The sequence below is a fragment of the Perca flavescens genome, chromosome 1, assembly GCF_004354835.1.
Source record: "Perca flavescens isolate YP-PL-M2 chromosome 1, PFLA_1.0, whole genome shotgun sequence".
Lineage (NCBI taxonomy): Eukaryota > Metazoa > Chordata > Actinopteri > Perciformes > Percidae > Perca > Perca flavescens.
In genome coordinates, this window is record NC_041331.1 from 29,534,623 (window position 1) to 29,554,190 (window position 19,568).

Here is a 19,568-nt window from a genome sequence, read left to right on the forward strand (position 1 = left end):
GCTTGGCTAACTTTCCCCCGGCTAACAAGCTAATGAAAGGTAAATAACGTTAAACAAATGGCTAACATAAAGTTAAGTAGCTAACGTTAGCAATGCATAACATATCTTACCGTGGAACAGAAGACTATCGCCGAATGAAGAGTCTTGGGTTACATACTGATGAAAAAGCAGTGAAAATAGATGAGTTTAGACAAAAATGCTAGCTAGTTCGTCAAAAAATATGTTGTTGGGTTTTCACTCTTGTCCCTCTCAGCAAAAGTGGGAGGGGCAGGGCAGCAGTTGGGGAGCGCCTGTTTGCGCGCAGAAAACGCAGTGGTGTAGAGTAGACCATGAAGTTTGACCTGACAAAAAAATAACAATAAAAGAAATACCCTATATGAGATAGCAAGATTATATATTATTTAATTCAACAAATGTTCTAACTGTGTCGTGGTCAATGGAGTCAATATAACGCCCCACCGTCCAGCAAAACACAATAAGTGTGGTGAAAGTGTATGTAAGTATTTATACCCAAATAAAAACCCTACGACTAGAATATAGGATATATTTTTTGTCCTTTTTAAGCATAGTTGCCGTCTCAATATTCATTTTGTAAAATCAAGCGCACTCAAATTTGGTTTTGATGGTGAGCAGGAGCTCGAAGAACAATCAAGATAGTTCACATCCATTAATCCTAGTTTTGGACGAAGCGCATCGCCAAAGAGCCCAGCCCAACGTTACAGGTATGTAAAATGTGTCTGTATATCATTTAATCATTAAATCATTAAACCGTTACATTTTATGCTGTATGGTTAACTTAAATAAAACGTTTCATGAAAAAAGAAGAATGTAGGGGTGGAATTCACGTATCTTAAGCGAAAACGGAAGTTGTCAGAGGTGAACACTCTCTCCTCGCTTGTAGAAGGGTTGTGCAGCTGTTTCACGTTGCTAATATTCTGCGCAAGATGTTATCCACGATTTACATGCAAGGCAGTGATGCAAACAAGGAATTATTGTGTGGTTGCCTTTTGGGTAAAAAGACCCCTGTCTCTCTTCGCCCACTATGCGGAGGCTTAACGATACCGACGCCGTCCGTATAGGTCGCATATAAGGGATATTTTATGGAAGGTGGGACGAGGGAGAGGTTGTGAGGCTGGAGAGTCGAGACATCGGCAGAGCTAGAGGCTAGAGAGAGAGAAGCCTTAGCAAGCTAGCTCTCGTGACAGTAACAGTTAGAACGGAACAGTGACTTTTTCCGTACAACAACCCGTCGGCTAGGTCATCATGGCCACGAATGGTAACAACTTAACGCCTGGGATGGGAGAGATCATCCAGTTAAACGTCGGTGGGACAAGGTAAGCTTCGTCAACAGGACAGCCCGGCAGATGATGGTCATCATTTTGGAAATTTGAGCTCTGGCTACGTACGCGTATGATGATATCTGCATGGCCAAGCAGCCATGGATGTAGCTGAAGTAGATACACCAGGTTGTGCACTTTATCATTAACCTCTCTCTCCTCTCTCTCTCTCTCTCTCTCTCTCTCTCTCTCTCTCTCTCTCTCTCTCTCTCTTTATTCAATTCAAGGGGCTTTATTGACATTCAAGTTTTAATAACTGTTGCCAAAGCATCAATATATATATATATATATATATATATATATATATATATATATATATATGTGTGTGTGTGTGTGTGTGTGTGTGTGTGTGTGTGTGTGTGTGTGTGTGTGTGTCGGTCATTCATTGTTCCTCAGGTTGAGGCATGTTGGTACATTCTGTATTGGGCAGCAAGATAGGCCCTGTCTCCTTCTCCCAGGAGTATTTTTAATTTTGAGAGGTCGTTCAGTTTTTTGAAATCTGAGATTACAGGGTTGAACTTGTTAAAATAAATGTTCCTTGTTTCATTGAATGTTTTACATCTCTCTCTCTCTCTCTCTCTCGCACGCACGCACGCACGCACACACACACACACACACACACACACACACACACACACACACACACACACACACACACACACACACACACTACATCTACATTGTGGCATTTTGATGTAGTGAATTTCCTCAGCAAGGCAATTCCATGAATGACATGCCTATGACTGCAGTGACCCTACATTTTCCTTCAGACAGTGTATGTAATAAATGTGTTATTGTGTTTTTAATACTTTAGGTTCAGCACCTCCAGACAGACTCTGATGTGGATTCCAGACTCTTTCTTCTCGAGGTTGGTTTAACGTTGTCAGCATTTGGACTCTCTGATGCAGATGATGCATGGAATCGATCTGGACTGCTTTTGCAAGATTAGATATTTGAAGAATGAATTGAGTATTAGCAGTGTCAGAGTATACAATATGAGGATCATTCTACTGTGTATGAAAATAAAAGGAACTGAATGTGTCTGCATAGCCACAGTTAGTGTTCTGTACATATCTCAAAGCATGCTTAAACCTGACTAACATGGGACTCAAATGCAGTAAATTTAACATGTCTAGACGCCCCATGAAATTAGGCTAATTAGACTGTACTAGTAGTACTATTGTTACAGCATGTAGGAATTCTACCAGAAACAGGTCAAAGACTCAGTGAGCGTGCTATGGTGCTTTTGCATCACGGTAAAACTAAATTCGTACTACATAATTAATGTTAAGTAGCAGTGTTCCATTATCTCGTCTCTGTCTTGCTTCATACTTGTACCATTCTGGTAATGGAAAAATGTCAGGGGATTACAATTACAGTCCGCTATGATTGGAAGAAGGTAGCAAATCAAGTCAGCTGCTTTATTTTTTTAAATGTATCTTTTGTTTGTTATTTAGCGAGGCAAAAGTCTTGTCTTCATCCAATATTTAATGTGAACTCTGTGACAGTCATCCCTTATTTTAAGATTTTTGGGGTTTTGAAAACTGTCATCACAATATATGGACTAAATATATATGTTTTAGCATACATGGGTGTTTTTCACATGTATCTAGTGAGTTATTTTGGTGTGAGGGTAACTCAGCGTTAAAGTGAAACAGCTACATTGGGGCTGGGCAAATACCACAGTTGGAACAAACTCAAACACTGGACTGAGCTCACAGTTTGACAACAGCTGACCAAGTAGTGCTAAATGCCTGTCAGTCTGTCTGCCAGTGCACCTGTCTGTCTGTCTGCCTGCCTGTCAGTCTCTCTGCCCTCAGCTGTCTTCAGTGTGAAGTCAATATAAAGTCATTCCTAATACACACTTGCAACACATGCTGATGCAGTACTTACTAATCTGTTGTTCAGAGTAAGCAAAGAGTCACTGTGCAAACTGTAGTGGTAACACTGCTAGTAAGTGGAAATGGAGAAGTCCTTGGGTTAACTGGAGCACTCGTGCGTGCGTGTGCGTGTGTGTGCGTGTGTGTGCGTGTGTGTGTGTGTTTGTTTGTGTGTTTTCCAGTTTGCTGAGTGGAAGGATATCCACTCTTCGGGATGAAACTGGAGCTGTGAGTATAGCCTTTGTTGCTTCTTATTCCAAAACTAGAACAATATCTGCAGGCAACATCTGAAAATTGTCTTTCAGCAGATAGGACATGACATTTGTAGGACTATATGTGTATGCTCAAGAAGACATAAGATATTATGTTATACCATTTGAGACCATATTAGACAAATTCTGTGGCCCACATTCAATGTTTCATCATTAAATTTCATCCACTTTCCTATTGTTAGACACTGTACTGTATTGTGTAGGGCTACAACTAATGCTTATTTTAAATTACAGATTAATCTCATTTATTTTTCAGTGACTTTCAACATCAGAAAGTAGTGTCCCTTGGTGATTGTAAACAATTGCTTTTCTTTTAGGGGTTGTTTAAGACCTGCATTTGCTTCATAATATATATTCCTCCACTTCCAGATATTTATTGACAGAGACCCTACAGCTTTCGCACCAATTTTGAATTTCCTCCGAACCAAAGAATTGGACCTGCGGTAAGGAGTTACGACACCATTCAGAAAATATCCCTGAAAGTTTATTTTAGGAAGACATTATGTTGAGTTATAAGCAGGGCCTTACTTAATACTTCTGCTGCTTCTTTCTCTGTAGGGGTGTCAACATCAGCATCCTGCGACATGAAGCAGAGTTTTACGGGATAACTCCTTTAGGTGTGTTGCTTAACAGAGGTTTGGGGAGGAAATGGAAGTAGCAGCCTTGTATTTATCACAAATAGTGATACATTACACAGACATGGAAACCTAATAATGCACCTGCCTTATATAAAGTTTGTTCTGTAGCCAATGCATACATGTGTACAACATCACCAGGTACTACATAAAGGCTGAGCATCTGGGGTTTTTGGGTACAGATGAACTGTTGTTAAAGGGAAATATTGTCCTGTCCTGTAACATCAAATGCAAATACAACTTGACCAAGGTCAAAACCTTATTAGTCTTAGTTCCATGTACTCTAATGTTGTTTTACTTCCTGTTTCAGTGTTTGTAACTTCCCTGTATTGTCTGTACTTCAATGGGAAATTTACTTTTGTGAAAACTGATCACCTGCTTAAAATCATAATATGCATAGCAATAAATAATGTATGATACAATGCAATGTTATTACATACAATATAAATTACAGCGGATTGCTCCAACTCATGGATAATTAGTCTTGAACTTTATAACCCAACAATAACAAAACATTTGTCAAAATGAATAAAGACAATGCAAAATAGAAGAAATAGATTATGAGGTTTAAAATCCACAGAGCAAAAAGACAATTTATGATAATATCCATTAATTACAAAATAATATAACATATACTATGTATCAGCATCTAAAAATAAATCATCCATTACATTCTCCTAATTGTTATGTTTTACAGTAATTAAATAAGTAGTCCCTTAATCTTAAAAACATATCTATCATTTTACTCTGGTCATCATGGGCTCATTGCAGTTTGTGTGTGTGTGTGTGTGTGTGTGTGTGTGTGTGTGTGTGTGTGTGTGTGTGTGTGTGTGTGTGTGTGTGTGTGTGTGTGTGTGTGTGTGCAGTACGGCGCCTGCTGCTGTGTGAGGAACTGGACCGCTCGTCGTGCGGTAGCGTTCTCTTCCATGGTTACCTACCACCCCCAGGTAAATACATGAAACAGAGTGATACAGAAAATTAACTTAAAATAGAGAACCAATTAACTGCGATCAGAATATTCAACTGATGTTCCAAAAACAGTTGCAGGAAGAAAACAACCTGTTGTTAAGACACAGACTACTATAACAATACAAATCTGCACAAATTTCTATTTATAATTGTCTATCTTTCGTTGACAGCCATCCCTGCCCGTAAGTCAAGCCCTGCCTCAGCAGCCTCTGGCCCCTCATCTGATGAGCGGCCGGGTCCAAGTGGAGCAGAGGGCTTCACCCGTGTTGGTCCCCCTCCTCACCCTTCCCTCTCTGGCTCACCTGGAACAGACGACAACCACAAACTGGGTGAGTAACCTGGAGCAGCCTTATGAAGTGTGTCTGAATGTAAAAAAATAAATAGTGATAATCAGTAGATTATATATATATATATATATATATATATATATATATATATATATATGCTTACAGCTGTTGTGGTGCCAGAAATCCATCTTAGCACAAATCTTCATCTAAGCATAAAAAAGCAAGCAGCAAATTCAGCAAAAAAAAGGCTCTTATTTTGACAGTGACTCTGCTACACTGTCTGTATTCTGCCTGTCATTCACAGAATGTACGTCTACTGCATGTGCTCTAGCATTCATACTGCTTATGTCTGAGTGTCTTATGTTTTTCTACATATGCTTATATGTGTGCCAAATCTGTTTATGTGTGACAGTAGGAGAGTATAGTACATGTATCGTTTATGCTTGTCCACATGTGAATGTGTTTCTGTGAGTGTGCATTAACGCTGGAGCTAATGTGACCTGACACATCCTTTTAGTGCGCTGACTGAGGTAGCCTAGTTTCCCATCGGCCTGCTCTTTGTTGAGGATGACATCAGAGAATACAGTTAGCTGCAATTAACAAAGAGTGTATGTGCTCTGGACTGATGCAAAGGGATTTGGGATGGGTGTTTTATGTCATGCGATAATTTGAAGTAAACGTTACTGATCCCTGGCTGGTTCTAGACCTTTGAATCACTGCCCACGTTAATATTTTATTCAGCAATTCAGATAATGACAAATAATGAAATGAAAACAAAAGGGATATTCAGTCTGATTAGCAGGCTACATAAGTAGTGTGTTTATTTGTATGTTGTGTGTGTTTGTGCAGGTCCTGTGGTTGACCCCAGGAAGGTGCTGATTATAGCGGGACACCACAACTGGATTGTGGCAGCTTATGCACACTTTGTTATCTGCTACAGGTAATACTTCCACATTTCTCATCCACTCTATAGTTTTTAGGTGGGGGACATTAAATTATTTAGGATGGGAAGATGGAATCGTTATCTGTTATGTCTCAAATCTTTCACTGAATGCTTCTATACCTGTGCCAGTGGACAAGCTGTTATCTTTGGCTCTATACATGTTCAGTCAAATTACTGAACTATTTATCTTCATTCAGTTGATGACAAAATGTTATTTAGTTTATATCTGTTGTTTTACAAACTCTTTATATCTTTTGTGAAAATGTAAACTTGTAATAAAGGTGGTAATGAAGTCTTTTTTTATGCTACCCATGTCCAACTTTTTCCAAAACCGTATAACACACTGTATGATGGCTAATCCTTTGGGTAAGAATATTGTAAAAGCAGAGGTAAATGCTTGCCTGTGTGTGTGATCTCGCTACAGGATAAAGGAATCTTCTGGATGGCAGCAGGTGTTTTCCTCCCCCTACCTTGACTGGACCATTGAACGCATCGCGCTTAACGCTAAGGTGGTGGGTGGCCCGCATGGAGACAAGGACAAGATGGTGGCTGCCGCCTCTGAAAGCAACATTATCCTCTGGAGCATCCAAGACGGAGGCAGTGGAAATGAGATAGGTATACAGCGAGTATGTTTGTGTCTGTGGACCACCTTGCTGATATGTGACCCCTTTGACTTCCTGCCATCTCTGTGACTCAGCCTTCACTCTCCACCCAGTTTCCCTCCAGCCCGCAAATTCACACTAACTCCTACTTCTTCCCACCACCCCAGGTGTATTCAGTCTTGGTGTACCTGTGGATGATCTGTTCTTCATTGGGAACCAGCTGGTGGCTACAAGCCATACAGGGAAGGTTGGGGTGTGGAATGCTGTCACACAGCACTGGCAGGTAGGAGGGCGGTGTGTGTGTGTGTGTGTGTGTGTGTGTGTTTGAGTTTGTGTTTGTATGGGTGACACATAGAGAGATAATCGAGGAGTGGTGAGTGTCTTTGATTCTCCTCCACATTTGTGTTTTACTTAGTTAGTGAACATTATAGTAAGGTTATGGGGCCTTAATGAACATTCATAATGAATGTACAGTTTGTGTGCTTTCAATTGAGAGACAGTGACTTCACAGAATAACACTGTACTGATTGTGAGTTCAATTTTTTGTGTGTATATGTTCAAGGTTCAAGATGTGGTTCCTATTACCAGTTGTGACACAGCAGGATCCTTCCTTTTACTGGGTTGCAACAATGGGTCTATCTACTACATAGGTACATGTTTATACACACACAAACACACACACACACACACACACACACACACACACACACACACACACACACACACACACACACACACTTTCTTATCTTCTGTCTGCCACTCAGTTTATTGGATGTTTGGAAAGTTAGTTAAGGGATTTTGTGCGACTGTTGCTTATAAATACTTTTAAAACCACCTTGGTGATTTTCTTTGCACCAAAATTAATTTTTAGTCAATTCGAGGATTCGATATTGGATCTAGATTTCATAAAATGCTGGCAAACCTCAACACATTAACATTTTGTCTTCTTCTTTTCAGACATGCAAAAGTTTCCACTGAGGATGAAGGATAATGATCTTCTAGTGACAGAGCTTTATCATGACCCTTCAAATGATGCCATCACTGCTCTGTCTGTCTACCTCACACCTAAAACCAGTCAGTACACCAGTTTTTTCCCATCTAAAAATGAAGAAGAAAATAAACCTAAAAAGAGTTATTCCTGCATATAATTGTCTGTGTTTTCCTTTTCATATTTAGCTCTGATTTTTCCTCCTTCACTTTCACCTCCTGGGATATAAACTGTGATATATATATATATATAAACTGTGACAGGGTCACAGTTACTGACCTGACATTAAAATGTTCTGTGTGTATTTGTGTTGTGTCTTTCTGTCCTCCCCTCCTTCTCTCTGGTCTTTCAGGTGTGAGTGGGAACTGGATAGAGATAGCCTATGGGACTAGCAGCGGTGCAGTAAGAGTGATCGTGCAACACCCAGAGACAGTGGGATCGGGCCCCCAGCTCTTTCAGACATTCACTGTGCACAGGAGCCCGGTGACAAAGATTATGCTGTCAGAGAAACATCTGGTATCAGGTGAGGAAGGTGTAACAGGTAGAAGGGTTAGACAAACAGTTTCTCTGTTGTTAGAGGGAACTGGAGTGGGTAACAGAGGAATATACAAGGCAACGATAAGGGCCCTATCTAGCACCCGGCGCAGCGCAAAGCCCAACGCAAGTGTCTTTTCTAGTTTGAGACCGACGCCGTTGTCAATTTCCCGTCCAGTGCCCACGTCGTTTAAATAGCAAATGCACCTGCGCCCATCTATGCACCCATGGGCGTGCTGGTCTTACAGGGAGGTGTGTTCAGGTGCATTCTTGGGGCAGTGGAAAGTGATCGTGCCATTGACCAACAAAAACCTGATGTAAGGTCAATAACGCAGCATTTCATTGTTATTTTAACATCGCATTAGTAAAATGCCCCTAGGCTCGTGCACAGCGCGCGCACACTATGCGTGTTACACACACAGAGACGCACAGCAGCACACAAACATGCAAGAGATTGCATGCATGATCTGTTTGCGCGCTTTCACTTCATGCACGAGCAGATCAGTTTCTTCTCCTGAAAATCTCTCCGTCCTGCTTAGCAAATCCGCCATCATAATAGCAATGTGCCGAGGTACAAACGCGTCTGGCTTTTAAAGGGAATGGGAGATGACACCCTGATTGGTTTAAGTGCACGTTACGCCTAAAACACAGCTATGATTAATTAAGACTCTAAGTACAACCCTTTTGAACCATGCGCCTGGCACACAGACCCTTTTGTGGATCCGTACACGCACTAAACGCACCAGCGCCATGTGCTTCACGCTGTGCGCTTAAATCGTTAAAATAGGGCCCTAAAAGTGCAGACTGTTGACACATCAATCATCTCTTGTTCATTGTGTTTTCTGTTACGTACCTGGGTGTATACCTGTGATTGAGATCTTGTGTTGTTTTTCTGTGTGTGTCAGTGTGTGCGGACAACAACCACGTTCGGACGTGGACGGTGACCCGGTTCAGAGGGATGATCTCCACCCAGCCAGGCTCCACCCCTCTGGCTTCCTTCAAAATACTGTCCCTGGAGGAGACAGAGAGCCACGGGAGCTACAGCTCTGGGAATGATATTGGTGAGATAGTTAAGAAGACAAGATCAGTAAATAAAAGAAGAAGGCAAGATGGATTAATGTGAGGGAAGGATAGATGCATTTATAAGGAGGAAGGGAGAGATTGTCTGATACTACCCTTGCAAAAGAGGTGCACATTTGGGATTGACATTAGTAGTAACAGATGGATCTTATCTTTGCATACAAATTCAGTAGATAGCAGGTGCTCTATGTGCAGATATGTGTGTTATGAGCTGTGACAGCCTTGACACACACTAAATAGTGGTGACATGAATTAGACTGCTACCAGTTTTTAATTGCAACTTGATCAAAGATCATGCCTTAAAGAGACACAAAAGTGGTCAATTCACTTTCTAAACAGGACAAATTGAGGACTGTTTTCTTTCCAAAATGTTGTACTTAAATGTTTTGTAACAGTATTTCGTGGTGGTCTTGCTGAATCGAAATGTTGGGTGGCATGTAGAGACCGATTGTGTTTTCTGCTCTCAGGTCCATTTGGAGACAGAGACGATCAGCAGGTTTTCATACAGAAGGTGATCCCCATCACCAACAAACTGTTTGTGAGGCTCTCATCTACTGGAAAGAGGTACTGTATAATATTCTCCATCTGTCTTTCTCTTTTACCTTTGGTCCTCTGATGTTTATCTAACTTTGTCTTTTATTAACTGGGAGGAAGGAGGATGCTACAGCTCACAAAGTTTCTTTATTTCTTACTGTTGTTCAATTTATCTGGAGGCTTCTAGTACTTCTGTTTGACCATTGCTACATATTAACGTGTTTGTGTGTTTGTCAGGATCTGTGAAGTGCAGTCAGTGGATGTGACCACCATCTCTTGCTTCATGGTGCGGGAGTGTGAGGGTTCAAGCCGGATGGGGTCGCGACCTCGGCGCTATCTGTTCACTGGCCATGGCAACGGCAGCATCCAAATGTGGGACCTGACAACTGCCATGGACACCGCTAACAAAGGAGAGGAGAGGAAGAGAGAGGGTGAGGAGATAGAGAAAGATAGGACCAAGAGCAGTAATGTAAAAAAATGTATACGGCTGTATTTTACTACCCCTACAAAAAAAATATTCTGGTTATAGAGTAGATTTAGGATTAAAAGTAATCATTTTCTTTGATGAAATGCTGGATGTGTGTGTGCTCTGAAGCTGCCCTTGTGTTTGACAGATGCAGGTGGGCCTACAGAGGAGGAGCTGCTGCAGCTGTTGGACCAGTGCGACCTGAGCACCTCCCGCTGTGCTACACCAAATATTAGCCCCGCCCCCTCCATGCTGCATCACACACGCCTCAGAGAGTCCTGCTCAAGGTTAGAGAGAAAGTTCACACACACACACACACACACATATATATATATATACACACACACACACACACACACACACACACACACACACACACACACACACACACACACACACACCACATTAAAGACAACCCTTCACCTTCATAACTCTCGGCCACTACAGATACATACATTTATACACAAAACAAGGAGCTGTCTGTCTCAATACTGTAATCACAATAAATAAGATCCCTTGTACAGTGGTTGTCAACTAATATCTACTTTGTGTGTTGTGAAAATGTCTTTCACTGACTGTCTTCCATTTATATCAGTCTGCAGTTACAGGCCCAGGAGCCCATTCCTGAGAGCCAGGCTACTTACGGAGCTGTGCGACCCTACAGAGCGAGCCCCCTGCTGGCCCGCGCACGACGAACTGAGTCCTTCCACAGCTACAGGTGAAATAATATTTGTCATACTGTGCAGATACATTAAAGGGTCGCTTCACCTATATTACAAAACACACATTTTCTCACTGACCCCCAGTGGTATACAGCTGTGCAGAGCATTTTGGTATTGTTTGCGCATGTTCATGTTATTGTCATTGTGCAACACAGGGTTGCACAACAAAATGCAGTTTCAGTCCCTTTATGCTACACAAGAAAAACAAATCAAAAACAGTAGTGCATTTTTTAAATTTGCTTTAGGAGGAAACAGCAGCAACAAAACTGGTGAATTACCTGCGCAGATAATATGGACGCCATCTTAACATAAAAAAATCAACAACAGGGAAACATTGTATCAACTTTGACTACGTTTGAGCACCAGACATGCCTTCCCTTGTCACCTTTCCACGCTCTACCCACACCTGATTAGTGTGATGGGAAATACACGGTGCTGCGGCTCTCCAGAACCAGGAGTGAGGACCATTAGCACTTAGTTTTGAAAAACAGCCTCCCTGTGTGCCATTCTGATAATAATCTAATCATGCTATTTGCATGTATGCTTGGAAAATGCTGAGTTGTCCTTGTCTGCATTTTGTTTATTTATCTATCCACATGAAACTGACTCCATCCACCTGTCTTTCCATAGAGACTTCCAGAACTTCAGCCTGAGTCGAGGTGTCCTGGACAGCACTGGTCAGGCGTCCACACAGGGCCCCAGCCAGACCCTTGATGTCCGCCGTTCGCTCTGTGACTTTGGGCCTGACGACAGCGAGCGGAGAGCCACAGCTATGGAGTTCTGGGCTTGTCGAACATCCAGTTCAAGCTCTAACACAATTATCGGAGCTATTACGAGTGCTGGTGTTCTCGGGGTGAAGACAGAAGGTGGTCAAGAGTCTCTACGACAGCCGCCTGACAGCCCGATTCCCAGAGGCGACGTTAGGCGGAAGGTGCACCCAAACCCAGAAGAGGGAGAGGGTATGGGATCAGGGGGAGAGGGGGTGAAGGTGGAGGGAGGCGTGAGGAAGAGGGGAGTACTAGAAGGAGGCTTTCTGGGGAGGAAGAAAGCTCCTCCAGTCCCCCTCCTCTCCTCCGTGCCCTCTGGATCTGAAGGTGGTGGCAGCGACTCATCTGCCAACGGCTCCCCTTCCCCGACCAAAGTGTCTTCTTCCTCCACCTCACCGCGACACAGGAAGCTGGCCCCTGAGTTGTCCAATCAGGACAGCAGCCTGTGACAGTGCCCACCACCCTTTTCTTTCCATCTCAGTCAGATGAATCATCTTGTAGAGGCGTCCTGTAGACACACGTGGAGTTCTGGACATCCCAGAGGAGGAGGAATGTGGCTTTTTCAGGTGTGGCTAATGATGTAACTGGATAAATGACCTTCTAGTTTTGGGACTCCACACAAGATGCTACCATGCTTTAATGATGTCTCAGGACAGGTTTGCTTTCTACGCTGACAAACCTTTATTTAAACGATACACCTTTTTTTTTTTATTTAAGTCAGTGCAACTCAAACATTGGTGTCATACTTTTAAAGGCAAAATCTATCTGACATGAAGATGCAGTTGCAACATCCCAACGACAACAGCATGTCATCTCAACCAGGCCAGGAATGCATTTGGGTTTTGATCTTTTAAGGGATTTCAATTTTTATCACACTTGTAAAATCTGCTGGGCACAACTGGACCTCCGACTATCTCAGATGGCTTTTGGTGTAACAGATGACGGGTGATGAGGTTTGCACTTTCAGCTAAAAATCTGAAAGCAGTTAGTCTAATAAGAGAACTGCTGAAATTGGTTTCTCTCCCTGTGTGTTCAATCTAAATCTTAACAAACATACAGTAACTACAGGAACAGGCGTGTTGTTGCTGCCTGTTTGGTTGAAGCACAAGCAGGTGTTAGGCCACTAAAGTGTATCTTGAATCAAGGTTCATCAAAATCAAAATCAAAAACAAGCACAAAAGCACACTACTACTAAAAGAAAAAGGATTTCAAACACTATCTAAGGAGCGCTTTATCTTGTGAGACCCTTAAACAGATAATGGAAGCAAAATGGAATTAACAATGGCACAGTTTGTACTTTTATCAGATATCTGAAGTGTTTTTTTTTTATTGACATATAGTCTGGTAGGAATTTGTTCAGAACCTGACCTAAGTCATTTGAGCTTTGAACAGAAAACTAACAACAAACTATAATTTTCATCATAAATAAAAAAAAATACCCATTACAAAAACATTCAAATTACAGTGATATAAAACAGAAAAAGGTTGCCATTTTTGGTGATTGACCAAACAATTATTGAATAATCGTTGCAGCATTTTAGATTTGGAAGGATTAGGCCTCTTTTAAAAACTCAGTATGTCGAGTGTCTCTGACAATAAGTGCAACCTGTCGTTCCGTGAATGGCTTCTTTAACATAACTTAAACATGTTGCCCTACCAGAACATTGGCAGCTACTTGAACTCTAGTCCCGTGTAGCCAGACCTGTTTATCATTCTGCCATAGGGGAAAAAAACGCTCTGGCTTGTTTGTATTTCTTGAAACCAATCACAATCATCTTGGGTGGCGCTAAGCCCAGGGTGCAGTGACAGTGCCCTTGTCGGGAGGGAACTTGTTTTAGTGGAACATTTGCATGTGGAGAGGCTAAATCCCCACAAAATATCAATTATATAAATATTTGTATATCATTACAACCATTCACCAAAAGAACCAAGCAGGCCTGCCTTATTGGACGATCCAAATCTTCGTCAAAAAATGTGATTTTCAGCGTGTATGTTGCTAGTTTGGACGTTATTGTTGTTGTTGTAGTTTCCCTTAGTGAAGGGCATTGTAAAAACGGTAACACGCAGATAGAGGAAGAGGAGAGAATGCCGCATGAAATACATGGCCAATGGCATTCTTATGCCCACAGTATACATCTGGGGAGTCAGACTACTTGAACCCTAATGTGTATTAACTTTGCTGCAGCCAGAGACACAATTGTTGTTTGAGCAATGACACAAAAAGCCTACAGTCAGCAAGCAGTAAAGTCATTTTGCAGCTCCAGCATGCAGTAAAACCATCCTGGACTATGCAACAGTGGAGTTAAGATGCCTGAAGAGCTACACTGTGATTTTCACATGAAGACTCCAGGATTGATAAATAGTATGTGTTACACATGGATGTTGGCCTGCAACAACAAATAATCCTCATGTGAACAGGTCCCTGCTTTTCACTACAGCTGGCTATTTGAAATGTAACTTTACAAGTTCCAGGCAATTTGCAATATTAACTTATGCTAACAGTAGCATTACAGCCTCCCTGCAACATGTGACATGCAGTGCATTGACCTTTCACTGCAGTCATTTTGACTTGTCATAGAAGGAAAAGCACAGGTGAAAAATGTCATTAGTGATGGGTTTGTTTCTATCAAGTGTCCCAGTAAACCATGAAAGTGAGCCAGCATGCACAAAACCAGGACCCTGGAACTAGCTCAGCTAAATGGAATGCAGTCCTTTATCAATTACACCTGTGCTTGACCTGCTTTGACAAGCCAAAATGTCTTTATAATCCAACACAGCAATTTGAGCAATTTTCATAAAACATTTGTAAATGTGAATTTGAAAACAAAGTAGTGGCACAGTGCTGGAGCTTACAGTTTAAGGACAGCTTTATGTTTTTTTTGTGTGGAGATTGATTCATCAAAAAGAAAGATCACATTTAGACGGCAAACAGTGACGGCAAATCAAATATACAACAACATCTGTTCTTTTTGCTTTGTGGTATATACAGTATATGACCTTTTCCTTGATGTCTAAACAGATAGAAATAATATGGTAATTCTTCTAATTTTACTGTTCAGACAGCTAGAAATAAGGAAAAACAATTTGTGTTCCGGTCTAAATTTAGTCTGTTTTTTTCACAGTGGTGCCTGTACAAGATCACACTTATTATTATTATTATTATTATGTATATCTTATTTTGTTTACAGTATCACAATATAACTACACTCAATACAAGGGCCTGGTACACTACATCACTTTACTCCCGTTGAAACAGATTTTAATGTGTTTTGTTTTGGATGACTGTTGCAGTGCCTTATTTAACTTGTTTGACAGTTATCAGCCTGTTTGTGTGTTGTCATTGAATAGGATTCTGACCAAAGGCTTGTTAAGACTGTGGAGCCACATAACGGACCTGTCCACTCTGGTTTTGGCTAGAACTGTCTAATGATAGATTTACACCAGGCCAAATCAGATTTTGTGAGTGGTCACTTGAATCGATGGGCATTACAGTACATATTAAATTATCAACACCTATTTTACATAATCTTGATATAGGTGAAAAGGTCCATCTTGGTTATGATATAGTTGTGAAGGTCTAAAAGGACAGCTGGAAGTGAAATGGCAGCAACCGTAATTAGCATAGTCATTTTGTGAACTAAACCTGCTTGTTTACTGCTTGAACCCATCAGATCCCCTGTGAGATTTCCACTAGCTGTTTGTTTGGGATAACTTAAAGAAACCAAGCAAGCTCGTGATCTACGGAACTTTTTTGTAATCATTGTGGGGACAACTGTAAAAATTTAATGATAGAAAAATGTAAACGGAGCAAGAAAGAATGTCCTGAAATGTTAATTATAATTTGCCAAATCCAGCAGCTATATAACCTCTTTTTTTTCAGCACATTGCTTATCATTTCCACATCAACAGATGAACTGACCATGTGGTCCCTGCCTGTACAAAGATGTACATTTTATACACTTATTAACTCTATGAAAAGTAGACTGACATATTCAAAACAAAATCCTAATGTGGATGCATTGGTGTGTGTTATGGTGTGTCGATACTTACACTGTTGTTCATTACATATTGTTGATAATCATATAATGCCTATATTGATATCACCATGCTATTGGACCTAACTGCATTTGCACTTGCACTATTAAGACTAATATTTAAGTAAATTGCTAGTGTTTATTTTATATTAAAACATATAAAGTTTAAAGTGTATTTCAGCACATTACTGTTTGTCTGTCTTCTAAAATCTGTCTGTCCTTATCTGTTGTCCCCCATTTCCTCTCTGGCTATGTTTACATTATATTACAGCCAGATGATAGTGAGCTAAAAGGAAATCATGTTTGTTTAAACTGCCCTGTACATCATTGTTTTACATTGTGTGTGTTAGAAAATGCTGCATTTTGTTGTAATATTATTTAAAGTGCTGACACATATGACAAATATGTTAACATTGAACATTTCAGAGCCTCAATGTTCATGTTCAATTTAATCTACAACTGTGTTCACTAAAACCTCTCAAAACTAAACATGTTTCCTCTACTTTCTCAGGAGATTAAGAGGTAATTTGACAGTGATGAAATAAAGTTGTATTGTCATATATATATATATATAGAAAAGTTAATTTGAAGAACAGAGCAAACAGGCTATTTACAGGAGATCCTTCAGTTCAGTATTATTACAAAGTTTAAACGTCATTTGCAGTTTAACCTTTAAAACTAGACTCTGTAAAGGGGAAAAACAGGCTGAAACAAATGCTGCCAGTCAGAGTTTTTAGCACATGGTTTGTGTGGATAACCTGCCAAAGTCCACAAATTTAGTTTTGTTTGAGCGTCACAGAGGTGTGTGTGTGTGTGTGTGTGTCCCCAGCGCTTTCATTTCACTAACCTTCCCGTTCAGACAGTCTCCTCTCTGAGACGCCGTCTGTCGTCATTGTGATTTATGAGTTTAATAAAACCCTGTGTGTGTGTGTGTGTGTGTGTGTGTGTGTGTGTGTGTGTGTGTGTGTGTGTGTGTGTGTGTAGCTCAGGGCCATACTGTCCCTTACAATCACTCAACTAGCTCTCTTTTCACAACCTTTCCCTCCCTCCGTGGGTGACAATAGCTGTGAATGTGGCTGTGAATGTTTTAGAAGTGCCCTTGTCAGACTGCTGTCCTTGAGCGAGGGCACGGTTGTTACTGCCAGTTTGTTAATTTCAAACTTGCCTTGATGTTCCCTTAAGGGACACAGGAGCACAATTAAATTACTGCTGCTTTTGATGGAGATACCGGCCCTCTGTGTGTTTGCGTGTGGTAACCAAGTCTCTATACAGCTGATGGCACATCTGTGTTTTACTAAATCAGCAGAAAAGAACATTTGATCTTCAGCTCGATCACCATGACACACAGACACACAGACACACAGACACACACACACACACACACACACACAATTAAACTATGTGCAAACTGTTCTCTTTAATAAATATTTAAACTATGGCACAATATTAACCTCATCAACAAATATTAATGTATCACTAGTGCAGTGACTCATTTTTATTCTGTAAAATAAAGTGTGAAAATAAGTTTCACAGATATAGTATATTGGTACTAGATAGATGTATGATGACTGGCGACTGATTCTTGGATAATTTCAAAGTCTGCAGCTAATATAGGAATCTTTTTAAAGATGATTGTTTGGGCTTTTCTGCCTTTCCTTGACAGCTAAGTGAGAAAGGGGGGGAAGACATGCAGGAAATCATCACAGGTCAGATTCGAACCCTGGACCTCTGCATCGAGGCATAAACCTCTAAGTATATGTGCGCCTGCTTTACCCACTGAACCAACCCAGCCACATATCTATAACAGAGACACAGGCATGCTGAAAGCTGTTTGCTTTGAGGACCAGTGTGAACTATTTAGCTCAATGCAATAATATTTCCAAAACGTTTGAAGTGAGGAAAAAATGAGTAGAAAGGAGTATTTTTTTGACCATTGACCATTTATACTTTCTCAGAAAACACAAACATTAATCAATGAATCATCTATAAATAAGACTTTTTTTAAAACAACAACCATAAATAATACTGCCAGTGTAAAAAAGAAAAGGTTGTATAACAATACAAGGCTTCAATTTTGTACACAAAAAAACATTGTTACACAGAAATTCAACATCTTGTTCTGAATACTATTTTTTATGATGTTTAGCTTTTGAAAATGAAAGGCCCAATCTGTGGAATCCAAAAATAAACAATGTTTCATTCCTGCTATAACACCCAAACAGGACATAGCTGAGATTCTTTTTTTTTCATTCTTAAGCTGATTGCATTCTTGATAATACAAATTAGGCCACAGACAAACTGAGTCTGGATTTCACTGACAGTAAACTAAAATCAAACCCAGACATTCAGCTTCACTACAGTTGAACAAAGCTTGATTTCATGATGTCCAGTTCCTTCTAAATTTAAATCACATTAAACTGTAAGTCAACAACGGATATGGTAAAAAAAAAAAAAAAAAATCTCAGATTGGGCTTTCAAGTTACATCACATAATCACAACAATCGGACGGCACATCTGTGATTCCCAGCCACATTTTAACAAATTAATAAAAAACAGTTGGCATTTTTTCTCATAAAACTACACCAAGGCAATGTGTATATTACAACTAAAGGACTGCTGCTGCTGATAATGTGTAAGCATACTAGGCACAAGTACTTGTTGAAGCAGAGGACGTGATAAAAACCTTTGATATTAATTGACTTCTAAACTGGTTTGATTCTGAATAATGGGAAGCAAACCTGCTATAGCTGATCTTTCTGCATTTAAAATAACTGAACAACTAACAGTTGGCAAGCAGAGACGGTTCTTAATCTGAGCAGGATTTAAGATATAACGTACTGTATAATTACAATCAAGATATGGATACATCAAAGTTATGCAGCCAATATACTGCAGCTTTTTTTATCTCACAACCTACACAATCACAGCAGACAGGGTCCATAACCAAAATGTATTCCTGGATGTTGGATCCCTGTCTCTACTCAAGTTAAGACTATTAGTCCCTATGGGGTAAAACACCTATTTTAATGTAGTTTAAGGTGAATTCTGCAGTAAAACAACCATTATTATCCCCTTTGCCTCAGGTCTCTGGCTTTCTTTTACAACTTTGGATCTAAACTGAATCATTAAAACATTATTAGCACTGTACCAGTGCATTTTGGACATAATCAAAATTAAATGAGAAGGAAATATTCATAATCAATGGATTTTTACATTATCTTTCTTCTTAAATCAAATTTTAAACATTGTAAATTCAGCTTACACTAAATACCAGGTATGCATGTTTCACCGTCTTGGTTTCAAACTAAGTCTGAATTGCAACTGCGATACCTGATTAGATGTAGAGAGCTTAAAGATGAGTGTCAGAGAACATGGTGTGCTCCTTCTTAACAGATCTTAAGGCCTTGATGGCGTCCACAAACTCATCTTCCTCCACATACTGAAAAAGAACACATGAAATCAAGATTAGGTCTTGGGCATTTAAAAGGGTGGCAACATTTACTGTACGTACTGTAAGT

The 19,568-nt window shown here is 40.4% G+C and overlaps 2 protein-coding genes across 2 annotated transcripts in view; one reads left to right on the top strand and one right to left on the bottom strand.

The window, feature by feature from the left end:
• The first annotated feature begins 943 nt into the window (after window positions 1–943).
• Window positions 944–16,539, top strand: kctd3 (potassium channel tetramerization domain containing 3). The gene is made up of 19 exons (XM_028598969.1): window positions 944–1,334; window positions 2,152–2,205; window positions 3,400–3,445; window positions 3,859–3,932; window positions 4,048–4,106; window positions 4,991–5,071; window positions 5,264–5,422; window positions 6,230–6,320; window positions 6,748–6,938; window positions 7,093–7,208; window positions 7,488–7,575; window positions 7,883–7,999; window positions 8,266–8,436; window positions 9,353–9,508; window positions 9,995–10,091; window positions 10,299–10,492; window positions 10,676–10,814; window positions 11,123–11,245; window positions 11,880–16,539. The coding sequence occupies exons 1-19, from the start codon at window positions 1,264–1,266 to the stop codon at window positions 12,463–12,465; spliced, it is 2,613 nt and encodes an 870-aa protein (XP_028454770.1). The 5' UTR covers window positions 944–1,263; the 3' UTR covers window positions 12,466–16,539.
• Window positions 16,540–18,092: 1,553 nt separating this feature from the next.
• The window catches only part of ush2a (Usher syndrome 2A (autosomal recessive, mild)), a 232,565-nt gene continuing 231,089 nt past the window's right edge, over window positions 18,093–19,568 (bottom strand). The window contains exon 94 of the mRNA XM_028606322.1: window positions 18,093–19,489. Within this exon, the coding sequence (XP_028462123.1) occupies window positions 19,400–19,489 (90 nt within the window). The 3' untranslated portion in view covers window positions 18,093–19,399. The remainder of the gene's footprint in view (window positions 19,490–19,568) is intronic.